Source organism: Rhizophagus irregularis, chromosome 19, assembly GCF_026210795.1.
Source record: "Rhizophagus irregularis chromosome 19, complete sequence".
In the NCBI taxonomy this organism is placed as follows: domain Eukaryota; kingdom Fungi; phylum Glomeromycota; class Glomeromycetes; order Glomerales; family Glomeraceae; genus Rhizophagus; species Rhizophagus irregularis.
The window spans coordinates 1,755,425-1,772,666 of NC_089447.1; the positions used below are offsets into that span (position 1 = coordinate 1,755,425).

The 17,242-nt window shown below is 26.7% G+C and overlaps 5 protein-coding genes across 5 annotated transcripts; 3 read left to right on the forward strand and 2 right to left on the reverse strand.

The window, feature by feature from the left end:
• Window positions 1-161: 161 nt before the first annotated feature.
• Window positions 162-1,620, forward strand: OCT59_010935 (uncharacterized protein; the record flags this gene model as incomplete). The annotated part of the gene is made up of 7 exons (XM_025309626.1): window positions 162-412; window positions 522-639; window positions 720-820; window positions 890-1,088; window positions 1,158-1,299; window positions 1,369-1,454; window positions 1,528-1,620. The coding sequence occupies 7 exons, from the start codon at window positions 162-164 to the stop codon at window positions 1,618-1,620; spliced, it is 990 nt and encodes a 329-aa protein (XP_025167119.1).
• Window positions 1,621-1,810: 190 nt separating this feature from the next.
• OCT59_010936 (uncharacterized protein) lies at window positions 1,811-2,126 on the forward strand (the record flags this gene model as incomplete). The annotated part of the gene is made up of 2 exons (XM_066136191.1): window positions 1,811-1,829; window positions 1,915-2,126. 2 exons carry the CDS (start codon window positions 1,811-1,813, stop codon window positions 2,124-2,126), a joined length of 231 nt encoding a protein of 76 aa, XP_066000842.1.
• Window positions 2,127-2,353: 227 nt separating this feature from the next.
• OCT59_010937 (uncharacterized protein) lies at window positions 2,354-3,091 on the forward strand (the record flags this gene model as incomplete). Its single annotated transcript, XM_066136192.1, has 4 exons — window positions 2,354-2,531; window positions 2,680-2,765; window positions 2,841-2,993; window positions 3,086-3,091. The coding sequence occupies 4 exons, from the start codon at window positions 2,354-2,356 to the stop codon at window positions 3,089-3,091; spliced, it is 423 nt and encodes a 140-aa protein (XP_066000843.1).
• Window positions 2,573-2,815, reverse strand: OCT59_010938 (uncharacterized protein; the record flags this gene model as incomplete). Its single annotated transcript, XM_066136193.1, has 1 exon — window positions 2,573-2,815. One exon carries the CDS (start codon window positions 2,813-2,815, stop codon window positions 2,573-2,575), a length of 243 nt encoding a protein of 80 aa, XP_066000844.1.
• A 9,423-nt stretch (window positions 3,092-12,514) lies between the features above and the next one.
• OCT59_010939 (uncharacterized protein) lies at window positions 12,515-12,961 on the reverse strand (the record flags this gene model as incomplete). Its single annotated transcript, XM_066136194.1, has 1 exon — window positions 12,515-12,961. The coding sequence occupies one exon, from the start codon at window positions 12,959-12,961 to the stop codon at window positions 12,515-12,517; it is 447 nt and encodes a 148-aa protein (XP_066000845.1).
• Between the last annotated feature and the right edge of the window lie 4,281 nt (window positions 12,962-17,242).

Consider the following 17,242-nt stretch of genomic DNA (forward strand, 5'->3'; position numbering starts at 1 on the left):
AATTTTTTACAGTGTCACAAATTCTTGTGCGTCATGATTATGAAATCGTATTTATCTGTATTTATCTGGCATGATTTAATTGGCTAGTAACTTTAATGCTTGTGCTATGTTAAAAAAATTGTTTTAAAAAAATTCATTTCATTTTATATACCACTCAAAATATGGAGAAAGTTTTTGTTTTCCTTTTTATACTTATATTTTCCTTTTCGTGCCTTTTACCTTCTCATGTAAGTGCGGCCAAACCTTCATTAGAAACAAAAATACACAAACTTAACGAAGCAACGCGCAAGAATCAAGGCGTGATTGAGCTTGATTCAAGCTTGTACGACGAATTTACCTCCAAACCGAGAAATTACTCCATAGCTATTTTATTAACAGCGCTAGATCCGCAAATAAATTGTGTACCATGCAAGTATGTTTGAGTACACTGTTCTAATTCCAATGTCGACTTTTGAAAAGTACTCATTTTTGATGGATAAATTAATATTGCAAGTAAACCATATTTTATTTTTCTTGATTAGAGAATTCGATCCGGAATTTCGATTAGTTGCAAAAGACTGGTTAGGATCTGGAAACGTTCCTTCGCGCTTATATTTTGGCGTTCTGGATTTCAAGAATGGTAGGGAAATTTATGCCAAGGTAAATATCTCATTTAAAATAATTGAAATCGATTTTTCGCGCAAAGAATTAATAATGTGTTTTTGTTTAAATTAAAATAGTTAAACTTAAATAATGCACCAACATTATTTTATTTTCCACCAACGACCGGTCAATATGCCAAAGAAATTTCGGAACCGGACCGATATGATTTTAATAGACGGTAAGCATTATTATTTTTGATTTGACGAATCATTACTGCCATTTCATAGTTATTTTGTTTTTTGAGTAGGGGATTTGATGCTGAATCACTCGCGTCTTTCTTATCACATCATTTGGGTACACAAGTTCCAGTAAATCGACCTTTGAATTATTTTGGCATTTTCATTACTATATTCTTTACGCTCGCCGGGCTAGCTTTTCTCAAATCAATTTATCCTATCGTGCAGAATTTAATTCAAAATAAGAGCGTGTGGACCACGTTTTCATTGGTATTATTTTAGATATTTATGTCTTGCTAAATATTGTAACATAAAATCTAATCTTTTACGCATTGATAGATCACTATTTTTATAATGATTTCCGGGCATATGTGGAATCATATCCGAAGTCCACCTTACATTATTCCACAAAATGGTAAAATAATAGCTCCCGGGTTTTCATCGCAATTGGGCATAGAAAGTCAAATAGTGGCTATACTATGTAAGTTAAATGAAATTTATTTACAAAAATATGTATTTGATTTTATTAATTATAATAATTTCTTTATAGATGGTTCCTGTGCGTTTTCGGTCGTAACACTAATAATCTCAGTTCCAAAAATTGAAGACAAAACGAAACAACGTTTTGGAGTTTATGTAATAAATTTTTATTATTCTAATTTGAAGATTTGTTATTAAATTTATACTTATTTATCAATTCTATTTACAGTTTTGGATGGGAATTTTAGTTGCAACATTTAGTGTATTGTTTGCACTCTTCCGACAAAAAAATTCAGGATATCCCTTTAGATTGTTTATATAATTTAATATAATTTTATATATTTGACCTAATAAAGTAGAATAGGAATATATTTTAATGATCTTATTAATATTATACGTGACGGGTAAAGTGTGATATAATAGGATGAATGATCGATCATGGGATCATAAAATGACCAAATTCAAGAGTTTCAATTGATCGAACATAAAATTTAATCTTCTAAATTCTAAGAATGTTTTTTTTCTTTGTGGGTAAGTCGTTAGTTTTCCTTTAAAGGGTAAAATATTTAAATAAAGACTTTCAAGATTATACATAACTTGGTTCATTTTGAATAAGGCTCATATGCACCAAAGCTTTCAAGAATGATATCCTCACCTGTAAGATGTCCAACCTGCTTTTCCCCAACGGTCTATCATTATAAAGTACAACATCAGTTGTCAATGTTTTTTATCCCTATCTGGCGAACTAAGTCAAAATACTTGTGGATTTGTGATCGTTGTAATTGGACAGGGTCCTCTAGACCTGAAGAACAAGAAATAACAACTTAGGACTCACATTACCAACTTGGGTAAAAAGTTTCTGGTCAAACAGAATGAAATATCAGAAAATAGTATGTTTTAGACTAAACGTGAAGAAATTATATTTATGTTGACTACAAACTGCATCTAATTGGTTGTTTGAAAACGAGCACTTGCATAAATGGAGCTATTTTAATAAAATCAATTCTTTTTTTACTCAAATAATTAGTCTGAATTATTTTATATTATTTTTAAGTATGCTAAATCAATTCAGAAGTAAAAATTTAACTCATGAAAAATATTATTTATTAATGGAACCATCCGTTCCATTAGTAAAATTTGTCAAAAATCCTGAGAGTAAATTAATTATAGATTATGATAATCCAATTCCGATATATCAAGACTTTACTTATGTTCCGTTATATCAAAGTTCCGGTATATCGAATTTCACTGTATATACAGTGCCTGGAAATAAGTCAGTAAGCACGTGACTGTAGATCATTTATTTGTTTAACTTTAAAACCAGTTTTGTCGATCATTTTATTATAAATTTGTCTCCAATTTTTTCCCATGTGTTGTTTAGAACCTTCTTTAACTACTATGTCTTGCAAACGAAGAGAACTTACAATTTTTGAACGTGGAGAAGTCATTGGAGCTTGGAAATGTGGAGTAAGTGAACGAAAGATAGCTGAAGCATTAAATTGTCCCAGTTGTACCATTCATAAGGTTATTTCTACTTACAAGATACGTGGTGATGAGACACTCCCTCCTAGGACTGGAAGACCGCCTAAAATGACAGAAAGGGATGGCCGACATTTAATAAGAATTCTTAAAAAAGATAGGAAAATGACCCTTCAGGAGTTACATGAGAATTTCGTTGATTCTACTTCCACACATGTATGCAAAAAAACTTTACTTAATTATCTTCATGAACAAGGTTTTTATAGTCGAGTAGGAGTAAGAAAACCTCTTGTTACTGAAACAAATAGAATTAAAAGACTCAACTGGGCTAAAGAACGAAAATTATGGATAAATGAGTGGGACAGTGTTATTTGGAGCGACGAATCCAAATTTGAATTATTCAGAGGAAATGGTAGGAGATTGGTTTGGAGAAGGCCACATGAAAAATATGATATTGAGTGTTTAATACCTACAGTAAAGTCAGGTCAACAAGGAGTGATGGTTTGGAGATGTTTTTCAAAAAACAATCTTGGTCCATTAGTTAAATTAGAAGGTAAAATAACAGCCACAGTATATATGAATGTACTGGGAAATTATTTATTACCATTTATTAATAATCTAGACGATCAGGAAAATTTTATTTTTCAGGATGATAATGCCCCTATACATACTGCAAGGGTGGTTAAGAGTTGGGAAGAAGAAAATGAAGTAAACAGCCTCCCTTGGCCCGCACAGAGCCCAGATTTGAATCCTATAGAGCATTTATGGGATGAATTGGAAAGGCAGGTGCGGGCACATAAGCCATTACCAAAAAACAGGGAGAATTTATGGGAAATACTTCAAGAGGAATGGTCAAATATTGAAGCTGATAAATATCAAAATCTTATTAGTAGCATGCCTCATCGTATCTCTGCTGTTATAAATAGTAAAGGTTACCCAACAAAGTATTAATAAAAAGTTGAAGGCTTTGTCTTTCAAATAAAAAAAAAAATATTAAATTTGGCGTAGTAATTTATGAATTATTTAATTTTAAAAATTCGCATTAAAATTGATCGACATCACGTGCTTACTGACTTTTTTCCAGGCACTGTACATTATCTGATATACCCAAATTATTCATTATATTTTTATAAATGCACTAATTATATACAGTAATACTTCTTAAGTGTATTCTCTAGTATAAATGCATAGGTTTTAACTTATAAGAGCTCTTAATATTTTACTCTATAAATGCACATCTTCTCTAAGTGTACATTTTACTATTTTTTTACTATAATCCCAAGAGAGATGTATTTAGAAAGTTATTATTATATGTCCTTTATAAATGTATCTTCTTATTTATCTTTATATATTTAAATTAATACATTTATAAATAAATATAATTTATAAATACTTATTTAATAAAAAAATTTTCAACTAAATTTTGAGTTTTATTTGATAAAATAAAAATATAACCTTAATATACCAATATTTGATACTAATATATTATTAAAAACTTGATATACTGATAAAATTTTATTTTCTTACTATATGTGAAACATATAAATATTGGTATAATTTAATATATCAATATTTCCTAAAATTTCATATAATAATATTTCAGTATATTATTATATAAAGGTTTAACTGTAAATGTTTTGTATTATCAGTTATATTAATTTCAAAATAATATATCTGATATACAATAAAAATAAAAATTATTTAATTAAATATTCTGATTATATAATAATAGATAAAAAAATATGCAATACAAAAAATTTAAATTTTAATATAATTTTAATATATAATGGTAATTTAATGATTTTTACTTCAAATCACTGGGGGTGATCATCACCGTTGGCCAGAATTATCAATTTTTACTGGCACTATATTTTTTTAATGCTGGTCGATCATCATAATTTCAGTCACCGGTAATTATCACCTCTGGTGATAGTTGGAAAAATTCATAATTTAATATAGGTTAGTATATGATATAATTATTAGTAAATTATAAGGTAGGTTAAAATCTAACTATTATTAACATTATGCAAATTTTAAATAATTAATATAGTAGCTTTTTAAAAAAATTCATCAAAGTTTTTAAAATCTTAAATTATATATTTGTCAATTAAAATAAATTTATTTAGTCTAAAATTTTAAAATAAAATGAAAATGAATACGATTACACTTGTTGTTTATTTATTTCTTAAAATAACTGAAGTTATAAAACCAATAAATTTTTAATCAACTAATTTGAATTATTAAGTTTTATATATTGATCGTTAGTTGTGTAGTATAAATATTAATTTTAAAAATATATAATTTTTCAGTATTATATAAAAATTAAAATTAATGTCATTCTTTTTTTAAAACTATAGTATAGCATTTTGTAAAAAAAAAAAAATATTAAAATATTAAAAAATTTTATTGTAATTATTTAATTTTATTTGTAAAAATAGTTTTTAAAAAATATAAGTAATCAGTAAAAATTTTGTAAAATATTTAATAGTAATAAGAAAAAATGTAATTTAACTTTATTTAAAAATTATTGAAAACTGATAATAATATTGAAGTTAATAGTAATATTATATGTAAAATTTTATAAAAAAATAATTTAATAATTCAAATAAACAGCATTTTTTTAAAAAATTAAAAGAAAATATACAATTGTATTTATGAAAGTAACTAACTAAACTAATTAGAATAAAATAAACATCTCATCAAGGTAGTGCAATATAAAAAACCTTATAAAAATCCTGAATAATACTAATATATAACTTACAAATAAACTTTAAATATATACCAAAATAAAAATACATTTTATGATATAATTTTATATTGAAACTAAAAATGTGATTTTATTATCATTAGAATCCTCTCATTAAGATGAATCTAATAATATAAAATTTATTAAATCATATTACTAGTTGTATTAAAAATAAGGTATATAGGATAACAAAATTTTGAAAATTTCCCTATAATATATAACTTTTAAAAAATTTTAATATAAACTCTAAATAAACTTAAATGTAAATTATATTAATATTGTTTGAAATTCTATCTTATATATATACAGTTAGGTAATTACAAATCCTATTTACTTATAATAAAAGCTACCATAAAAATTTAGCTCTTTTCTCTATCTATTAGCAAAATGGTATACAAATAACCAATATTAATACTTTTTATTTTGAATCTTATCTACTAATAAATGTGCATATATAAAGAATTGGTATACTCTAAAATGGAAACTCATAAGCATTATTAAAAGTAGCTGTAATAACTTATTTAATTCTATGTAAATATACTAAAAATTATTAGTAATACTTCAAGTTTTTTTAATAAATTTAATTTTAAAGAATCTATTGCTGATTAACTTAAATTAGTAAAAATTAAAATAAAAATCCACTAATTCTATTAATTCCCCTTATTTGGCCAATCTACATAAATTCAAAAAATTAAGTAATACCCTTTACAGAAACTTAATATTTTAATCAATATAGAATTGATATCGTTAAGTTTATCTTAACGGTATCATTTTGATATCATTTCAATATCATTTCAATATTGATTTAATATCGATATTAAAATGATATTGAAATGATATCACTTGAAAACTTAAAGTTTCTGTAAAGTTACTTTTGAAATTTTTAAAAAAACTTCGAAGTTGGACGAAATTACTAAAACTTTCAGAAACTTCGTAGGGCTGGAGTCCCTACAAAATTAATTTTTCTTTAAAAAAAATTTTGTTAAAACTTTTTAAAGAAAAAGATTTTAAAGTTTAAACTTTATCAAAAAGTTTAAATATATATATATATTTTAATTAAATTATATTATTTATTTTTACTCACCTTAGGAACTGAACTGAATATCTCAACATAATACTTGGTTAGTGATCAATCATCTCACATGACCAATCAGTGCAGTTATTACTGTACACTAAACTGAATTGCTCCTACAGCCCTAGTAAAAATATTAATAGGATTAATTCATAGTTACCAATCGGTATATGCCTATTGGATTCAGTTTCACAAGAACCCCAAATATCTCCAAAACAGGGCATAAGTCACACTTTCAGGCAAACATGGCATAGCAGCCTTTATCTTTATTAATTATTTATCAAACTTCACAAATTTACATACATAAAGAAAATAGAAAAATAAAATAAAAACTAACTAAAAACAAAGCTATATAGTCTCCTAGAAAGAAATTAAAATTAAAAGAGAATTCAAAAGAAAAATCGCTAATACTAACACTTCCTAGATCTTCCCCTTTGATATATTCCAACCAAAGTAGAAGTAACCATGCTAACATAATAACGAATGACATGTCCACTATTAAAATCAACATTCCATCCTGCAAAAGCTGTTATTAAGTAGCATCGTTAGACGACCCATAAAACCTGACATGTGATTAAACCAAGATAATCCATATTTCATCGAGTTCATTAACCAATCGGTTCTGGAATCACGTGAATCAACATGGGTCAGAGGTGGTAAAGATGAGTAAGGTAAATAAGAAGATTTGGGCAAACCTTTAGGTCTTGAGGATTGTTTAAGTTTTGAAGTAATGTTCATCACATGTTCCCATATGCCTTTATCATACGAATGCGAATTCCAAATTCGTTTATTTGAATTTGTTGATAAAATTGTTGTGAATGGCAGCGATCACAGTCATGAAGGTAAGGTGAGGAATACCTAAATTTTCAAAGAATTCCAAGAAAGCAGTAGGCAAATAGCCTCAAACCAGACTATAGGAGGACCAGTTACTAGACGAGAAAGTCCAACAAGGGAAGAAAATGATCCTATCAATTTGAGAGGAATAATCACAATTGGCGTTATTACCCGCTTCTTTAAGTTTTTGGGTAAGATGGTTGAGATATGATGTCAAAATTTGTTGTAATTTAGGATAGCGCTTCTTGCACATAAATAAGTGCATAAAGTCTTCTAGTTGGTCTTCATAAAAGCAACAGGTAAGAATTTCTACATATAAGTTAGGTCGCGTCCTTTTAAGAGATTTCAAAGTAGGTAAATCCACCAAAAAGAGTTGAAATTTCATTGTATGATTTCTGGAAACATTTTCCTTAGTAAAAGAGTTATCATATTTAGGTTGGAACATTAATGCAGGACCCCGGATATCTCCAAAACAGGTCATAACTCACACTTTCGGCAGATTGGCCCATTTTTCGACGCAAGAATCGGTTTTTTGTAAATATCTCGGCATCCAGTGGTCAATTTTGATGAACTTTTTTTTAAATTGTAGAGCTAAATGAGGGCTACAAAAAAAAAAAAGTTCATTAAAATTGAATTACTGGATGCTGAGATATTTACAAAAAACGATTTTTAGTTTACGTAAGGGGTGTTTTTACGAAAAGTCCATTATGACCTTTATATTAGATATCCGGGTCCTATTAATGCATGCCAAGTAAGAGCCCAATCAACCATATACTGAGATGAGTCTGATAGTAAAGAAGTAAAACGGAAACGAGAAAGAGCTAAAAGGTCTTTCATATATAACATTTGATGATATTGTTTAAACAAATGTCTTGGATTAGATTCACAGATCACGTCATCATAGACCAAAATATAATCATGAACTGCGGCTAGGTCAAGGCGAAAAATAAGAACAGCGTCCTCAGATGTATGTGCTATATTAGCTAAAGAGTCAGCAAAGTCATTCCAATAAAAATTAGAGTGCACTTTAACTTTGAAGGATAGAACTGAAAGGTTTTTGTCTACAATCAATTTTTGAATAATAGCCCAAAGTTCAAAGTTGGTGGTCTTATAATAAAGACGGGAATCTAAATAATCAGATAGGAAACAATGTTTCAAACCCTCAATGGAAATCTGTGAATCAGTATAAATATAAATAACAGATTTTGCAGGAGAAGCTGACAAGGCTGCATAAATAGCAGCAGCTTCGGCTCAAGAAGAGGAAGGCCAATCGTGAATAACACCCCGTTTATAGGTGGCAATGGAATTAAGGAAGCCAGAATCTTTAACAATTTGAACCCAGCCCCAACTCATAGAGATATCACTAGTTCCTAAATTAATAAGAGCATCAGGAAATTATATAGTGCGAAAAGTTGCGCAAGTTTACACATCATAATATTTCGTAAGCTTCCAGACCCGCCGCAAGTTTGCGTAAGCGTAATATTTTGTAACTTTTTAAAATATTTCGAAATATTACGATATGCAAAGCTTCGTAATTTTACGATTTGTAATATTCCGTAATTTTGCGGTTCGCAATATTTCGTAATTTTACATAATATTTCGTAAGTTTTCAGACCCGTCGCAAGTTTGCGTAAACGTAATATTTTGTAACTTTTTAAAATATTTCGAAATATTACTGTATGCAAGGCTTCGTAATTTTACGATTCGTAATATTCCGTAATTTTACTGCGTAATACTTCGCAACTTTTTTAAAATATTTCGAAATTCTATGATGCGTAATGTTCCATAATTTGATGATTCGTAATATTCTGTGATTTTACACAACTTAATATTTCGTAATATTTCAAAATATTTCGATAAATAATACTTCATTTTCTGTACTATAAGTTTATATAATGTATGTTTTATTAGATATAATCATAAAAAATTACAAGTATTTATTAATATATACAGAATACATAAAAGTAAAAAAAGAAAGAGTAGAGTAACAATATTATTAGACGTAAAAAGAAGAGAAACAGCTATAGTAACGTTAGTATTAGATATAAAGATAAAAGAAATATTGTTATTATTGTTAGTATTAAGGTAAAAAGAGTTAAAGAAACAGTAAAAGGAGTAAAAGAAACATGGATATTATCGTTAGTATTAAAGTACAAGTAAAAAGAAATAAAGGAAACGTAGATAGTATTGTTAGTATTACGACATAAAGTAACAAAGAGGTAAAAAAAAATGCGTTAATATTAAAATAATTAGTATTAATAAATAAATATTTCTATACCTGCAAAGTAATTGAACAAAAGAATAAAGAAATAAAGAGAAAGGAAAAAATAAACATGTTGTTAGTATTGTTAGTATCGTTAGTATTAAAGTACAAGTAAAAAGGAATAAAGGAAACATGGATATTATTGTTAGTATTACGATACAAAATAACAAAGAGGTAAAAAAAAATGAAAATAATTAGTATTAATAAACAAATATTTCTATACCTGCAAAGCAATAAATTATGAAATATATGTAAATATATTGTATATAATTAAAGAAATAATAGAAAGAAGAGACAAAAAAATTAAAAATATTGAACAAAAGAATAAAGAAATAAGAAACAAAAATAAATAAGACAAAAACGCGTGCATGATTAAATGATTAAATCACATGCAAGGATCAGCCTAATTTTGATTGGCCAGAAAATACGATATCATAAAATTACAGAAATTTGCATTTTAAAAAATTATGTATATTGTACAGCAGGTGTGACATAAATAAATCGTGACTGAAATTTGTGTTCAATTTGTGTTGATAATTCTGGTAAAAAATTATTAATTTTGGCCAAATTTCGTTAAATTTGTTAAATTTGTGTTGAGTTTGTGTTGAATTTGTGTTGCGTAATTTTTTATTTATCACAAAGGGATGATATTTAGTAATTGCATGTACGACGTACAAGATTTTTTTTTATGATTTTTTTAAGAAATGTACGCAAAATATTTAATCAGAATATAATTGTTTTATTTTTAAATATGATATATTGATTTTTTTTTAAAAAAAAAATTGATTTTTTTAAAATTCAATAGAATGTGCTAATAATAAATTGGTTTATTTTTAAATATAATATATTGATATTTATATTTAAATAACCAAAACATGTACATGATTTTTAATTATTTTTAATTGAAATCAAACTAAGATTTTTTTTTAAAAAAAAATTAAAATAAATTAAGTGATTTATATTTATATTTAGAATCATGATATTTATATTTAGATAATCCATATCCGCATGAGATTTAATTAATATGTTTAATGATGAAAAGTCTAATAAATTAAATTTTAATTGAAACGAGAAATAAAATCAAACCAAAGAGGTATTGTTCAAATTTTATTTAAAGTGACATTTTACGACTTTCTTTCAAATTTTTACTCATCCCAAAATCAAATTACTAATAATGCCTCGCCACACACGTCGTCGTTCCCACTATAACGTCCATTGGAACTGGGCTATGATGGACGAACTTGTTGACATACGCCGAGACAGAAACCGCACCTACCACAATATTAATGGTAGAAGCCGCCAAGATTTTTGGGACTCTGTTGCCAATAGGTTCATATGACTAATATCTATAATTTCTTTAAGAAAGAATTTAAATTCAAATTAACCAATCCATTTAATTGAATCAGAATAAATAGAATATTTCGAATGAGGGTTTCCGGGCAACAGTGCAGCCAAAAGTGGAGGAACCTCGTCAGGGATTACCATGTAAGTAAATAAATAACATTACATTCATATAAATTAAATGTATTTACCGAATATTCAAACTGATTTTGATATTTAGAACTATGTCCTTTATCGTAATGGTAACCCTGGGCGGCGGCTGTGGACGCGTACCGGCGCAAGATATTATCGTGAATTTAGAACGAGATTTTGGGAGAGGCCGGGTAATTATACTATAATAAAATTTATAATTAATATTTACGTTCATGTTTTAAATTTGATAAATTTGATCAATTTTAGTCATGCGTGACGATCGTAGGGCAAGGAGAAACTTACCTACGTATCGTAGAAGAAGATAATTATTTTTATTTTTTTATTATTTATTAAGTGAGTAGCTAGTCCGTACCAAATATCGGCTGGAGACTCACGTTTTTTTGGGCTGTGACTGATACTGACGTCCACGCCGTACAGCCTGGGTACTATTTTATAAAATAGTAGCGAACAAGTATCAAATGTGTATTTTTTTTATTAAGTTATAATAAAAATTAGAATTTACTTTAATTTTTAACATAAAAATTGTAAATAATAAAAAATTCGTAAATAAAAATAAATTTGCTTTCCCAAACTTAAAAAAAAAGGTGTTTATATAAAAGAAAAGGTGTTTATATTATTTTTGATTATTCAATAGTATCACATGCCATTTGTATACGTTCTACTGCATATGCAGTTTACAATCTCGTAAATTTTCGAAATATTTCAACCGTAATATTACGCAGGTTTACAGTTTCGTAAATTTTCGAAATATTTCAACCGTAATATTACGCAGGTTTACAGTTTCGTAAATTTGCAGAATATTTTGACCGTAATATTACGCAGGTTTACAGTTTCGTAAATTTTTGAAATATTTTAACCGTAATATTACGCAGGTTTACAGTTTCGTAAATTTTCGAAATATTTTAACCGTAATATTACGCAGGTTTACAGTTTCATAAATTTTCGAAATATTTCAACCGTAATATTACGCAGGTTTACAGTTTCGTAAATTTTCAAAATATTTTAACCGTAATATTACGCAGGTTTACAGTTTCGTAAATTTTCGAAATATTTCAACCGTAATATTACGCAGGTTTACAGTTTCGTAAATTTTCGAAATATTTCAACCGTAATATTACGCAGGTTTACAGTTTCGTAAATTTGCAGAATATTTTGACCGTAATATTGCGTAAATCTTACGATATTGAAAACTCACGTAATATTTTAACCGTAATATCACATAAATCTTACGAAATTGTAAACTTACGTAATATTTTGAAATTTTTCGAAATATTATGCCATAAACTTTCGTAAACTTACAAAATCGTAAACTTAAGCAATTTTTCGCGCTATAAAATTTCCTGATGAGAACCATCAGTGTAAAAGGTATAATGTGAATCTGGAGAGAGCACAACTGATGATGATGCAGCAACATCACCAGCCGTGAATAAAGGTGAAGCAGGCGAAGCCATGTCAACAGTGCCAATAGAAGTACAAGAAATATCAGCAGCTAATGCTGAACGAACAGAGAGATTACAATTTGAAATAACATAATCCATAATTTCAGCCCATGATACCGTAGCAAACAAGCTGGATGTGTGATTCATAATGGATGATTTCTTCATAGGTAAAATCCATGACTGACGAAGAGAAACCGAATAGGAGCAAGCCACAGAACTAGTAGCAACTGATTTCTTTGAGTAGGAAGATTTATTTATATTCAAATTACAACCAGGACAAGGTTGTAGGGTAATCAAATCGCTCGAACAGGATAAGTCACACTTTCGGTCAAACATGGCATAGTAGCCTTTATCTTTATTAATTATTTATCAAACTTTACAAAAAAGTCACACTTTTGGCAGATTGGCCCATTTTTCAAGGGTTTAAAAAATCGTTTTTTGTAAATATCTTGGCATCCAGTGATCCAATTTTGATGAACTTTTTTTAAATTGTAGAGCTAAATGAAGGCTACAAAATAGAAAAAAGTTCATTAAAATTGAATTACTGGATGCTGAGATATTTACAAAAAACGATTTTTTAAGTTTCAGCAAAAAGGGGTGTTTTTGGCCAAAAGTCCATTATGACCTTTATATTAGATATCCGGGGTCCTGTTTCACATATAATAATAAATCAAATGATGTCTATTGAATAATTACCTAATTTATTTAAATTAATAAATCCTTTCAATCCGAATAGCCTAAATTTTTATATAGTTATCAATCAGGTATATGCCCTATTGATTACTAATTTTTGGCTAATCTATTAGCCTAATAGTTACCAATAAGGTATATGCCCAATTTTTCAGCTAGAACTCTGAACTATACATGCCACCCAAATTATTTTGGGCTGCCATAATTATAAGTAAAATCCCAAATTCAATTATGGCATCCCAAATTATTTTGGCACTTTACATAGTAAATTATATATAAACTAAATGAATTACGGCATCCCAAATTATAATTATGGCATCCCAAAATAATTTGGGCAGTATGTATACTTTGAACAGATCAGCCAAATTCAGGTAATTCGACCTGACCTGACCTGAAATTCAGGTCAGATATGAGATTTTTGAAAAAAATTCAGGTCAGGTATGAAGATTGACCTGACCTGATTGACCTGTTGACCTGAAACTATTGATTCTACTATATAATAAAAGTGAGTTGCAGTATTGCGATTCACTTTTTTATATTGATTTTATATAATAAAAGTGAGTTGAAATATTGCGATTCACTTTTTTATATTGATTTTATATAATAAAAGTGAGTTGTGATATCGCAACTCACTTTTTTTATATTAATTCTATATAAAAAAAAAAGTGAATTGCAGTGTTGGGATTCACTTTTTTATATGATTTTAATATAAAAATGTTGAATCGCAATATTTCAAGAAAAAACGTTGCGAAAACGTTTTTTTCATAATATTATATTAAAAAAATGTTTCGTAACATTTTTTTTTTGATATTTCAATAATAACATTGCAAAAACATTTTTTTCATAATGTAAAACGTTTTGCAATATTTTTTTTCAATATTTTAATAAAAAACGTTGCAAAAACGTTTTTTTTTTATAATATTATATTAAAAAAAAAAGGTTTGTACCATTTTTTTTTAATACTTTAATCAAAATAGTCCTGAAATTTTTCAGGTTAGGTCAAACAGACAACCTGATATAACCTGACCTGACCTGACCTGAAAAAAATTTCAGGTCAGGTTTATCAATTAACCTGACTCATGACCCATTCGGAACTCTATTTTCAGCTTTCGACTCGTCTTAAAAGAAAATAGAAATGTTAGTAACATTTCTTAAAATAATAAAAAAATTCTTCTTTGATTTCCTTTACTTTGATTCAAAGTTTGGTAGCTTCAGTTATGTTTTTCATCTGAAAACTCTAATAAAAAAAAGAGAAAAATAAGTTACCGTATTTTGCGGTATATAAGCACCCCATTTTTGCACTTGATGCCGGCCAAGATCCTCATAATTTTGGCCAAAATCGCCATAATTCTGGCCAAGAGTGCTTACTTTCGGGAGGGTGCTTACTTACCGCAAAATATGGTAGTTACATTTCTTTAAAAAAAAAGAATTAAAAGGTAATGAACACCAAACACCTTTTTTTCCAGTCAACTTTACTGCATTTCAAAAGTCCAGTTATGTTTTTCGTTCGGCAACCCTATAAAAAGAAAAATAGAAATGTTAGTAGTGTTTCTTAAAGAAATAATAAAAAAACTCCTTTGTTTCTTTTTTACCTTAATTCCAAAAAGTCAGACTATATTTTACGTTCAGAAACCCTAATAATAAAAAAATAAATGATCAGAAATCAGATCAACATTTTGTACTACAGTTCTGATTTCCAATAATTATCTTTTTTAATAAAAATTTACAACATACTTGAGGTCTGAAGTTTATCTTTAAGCCTGTTCCTACAAAATAAAGTAAAGAAGAAATGTTAAAACGTTTCTTTAAATGAATTTCACTGAAGCCTCCTTTATTACAACATACTTGAAGTTCGAAGTCTATCTTCAAGCCCATCCTTACAAAATAAAGTAAAAAGAAATGTTAGAATGTTTCTTTAAGTAAATTTCACTAAAGTCCCTCTCATTACAACATACCTACAAAAATTTGTCTGTAAATCATTGTATGTATTAACTGTTACTGATTTGAACAACAAATAGTCGTAGAATTCTTATTTGAACACTTTCAACTAATACAATACCTGACTACGAGGGTAACTATAGCAAGTAAAAGTAGCACTACCAGCGTTGTATTTCAACTAGTTGTATTTTCTCACGCATTCTCATGCATTGTGACACGCCGCCCATAGGATATTAAAATAAAATACCGTATGTTGCCACCGACGTGTTGAGTTCGAATAATATTTATGCTTGGTTTAAAATAAGAATTAGTTACAAAAATTACAAAACATTATTTTCTTACCAAATATTATTTTAAAATCTCGAACTTAATAATATAATATTAATTAATTCTCAAGCGTACAATAAGCATATTCATATTGAATAACTTTTTAATAATTAATATTTTAATATTATTTTTATTGAGCCAAAAATTGACTGCGGAATTTCCTATCGAAATCCACTTGTATTTATACATTTTTAAGAAAAATATTTCTCATATTTACTATTTTTTCTAATAAAATTCGAAGATCTATTATCATCTGACTATCTCGTTACACTAAACTAAACTATAAATATAATTTTATTGGCTAATTATTTACCCATCGGTTAATTATTTATCCTTCAGCTAATTATTTATCCTTATTCTATTTTATTGCATTTTTCGGTTATTACAGCATAAGATTTATTATTTTAATTTATTAAAAAAAATATAAAAAAATTTTCAGTTTATAAAACTGATAAAAAATAAATAAAAAATTTTTTTTAAATAAATAAAAAAGGACCAGTTTAAAAAACTGATAAAAAATAAATAAAAAATTTTTTTTTTTTTTAAATAATTTAAATAATTGTATGTTGAAATCAGGTTTTAAAAAAAATAAAAAATAAGATTGAAAAAAAATGATTGGTGCTATGCAACTCAAAACTCTTAGTCTTAATTTTACGCAAATATAATTTATGAGTTGCTTAAAATTAAACCGGTCTACATAAATTCAATTTGTGAGTTTAAAATATAATCTCATATAAACTCTACATAAATCCATATATGAGTTATATCAGTATTGTTCAGAGTCCTTAGACCATAAATAAACTAATAACTAATATAGTAGTAAAAAAGTTTTAATATAATAAAAAAAGAAGCTATTCAAGAAACAGACCAGAATTTAAATCTGAAAATTAAAACAACTTTCGTGATTTTTTGAGTGAAATATTACAAATATAAAGTCAAAATGTAGTTTATAATAGAACTAATACTATATTTATATATATAAATATGTATTAAATCTTTATAGTATAAAAGGTAAAAATAGCATGTAAAAGTGTTAATATATATATTCAGTTGAAAAAGTTTCAATTTTTCCAGAATAAGCATTAACCTTTAGTTATATATTGAAGATTTTATTTATATAATAATTGTAAAATTTTTAGCAGAAAATTAATTTTTTAAATATAGTAATAAAAATTAATAAAATTACAAATGGATTTAAAAAGATTAAAAGAATTTCTAATGTGATTAGTACTATTAATAGTAGTTATATACCAATTAAAATATTATATATATTTTTTATAGATTATTTTTAATAGAAAGGTTCTATTCAATTATTTTATATAATTAATTACAAGAAAAAATTTTTGAATATATATATTAGTTGGTTAAGTTTTACATATAATAGTAAAGTTTTAATAAATTTTAACTTTATAATAAATTTAATAATCAATAATTTTTCTTTTAATAATAAATATATTTTGGGTAATAAAGAATATCTAAATTTTAGTTGGTTAATAGTTTCTTATAAAAATATTGATAGAAAATTAATTTAACAGTAAATATATTTTAATCTTAAATATTTCCAAATAATAATTAAAGTAAAACAAACTTTTAATTTATTAAAGAGTAAATAGAGATATCTTTTTTATAATTTAAAAAAAAATTCTTTCTGGTAGATCTCAC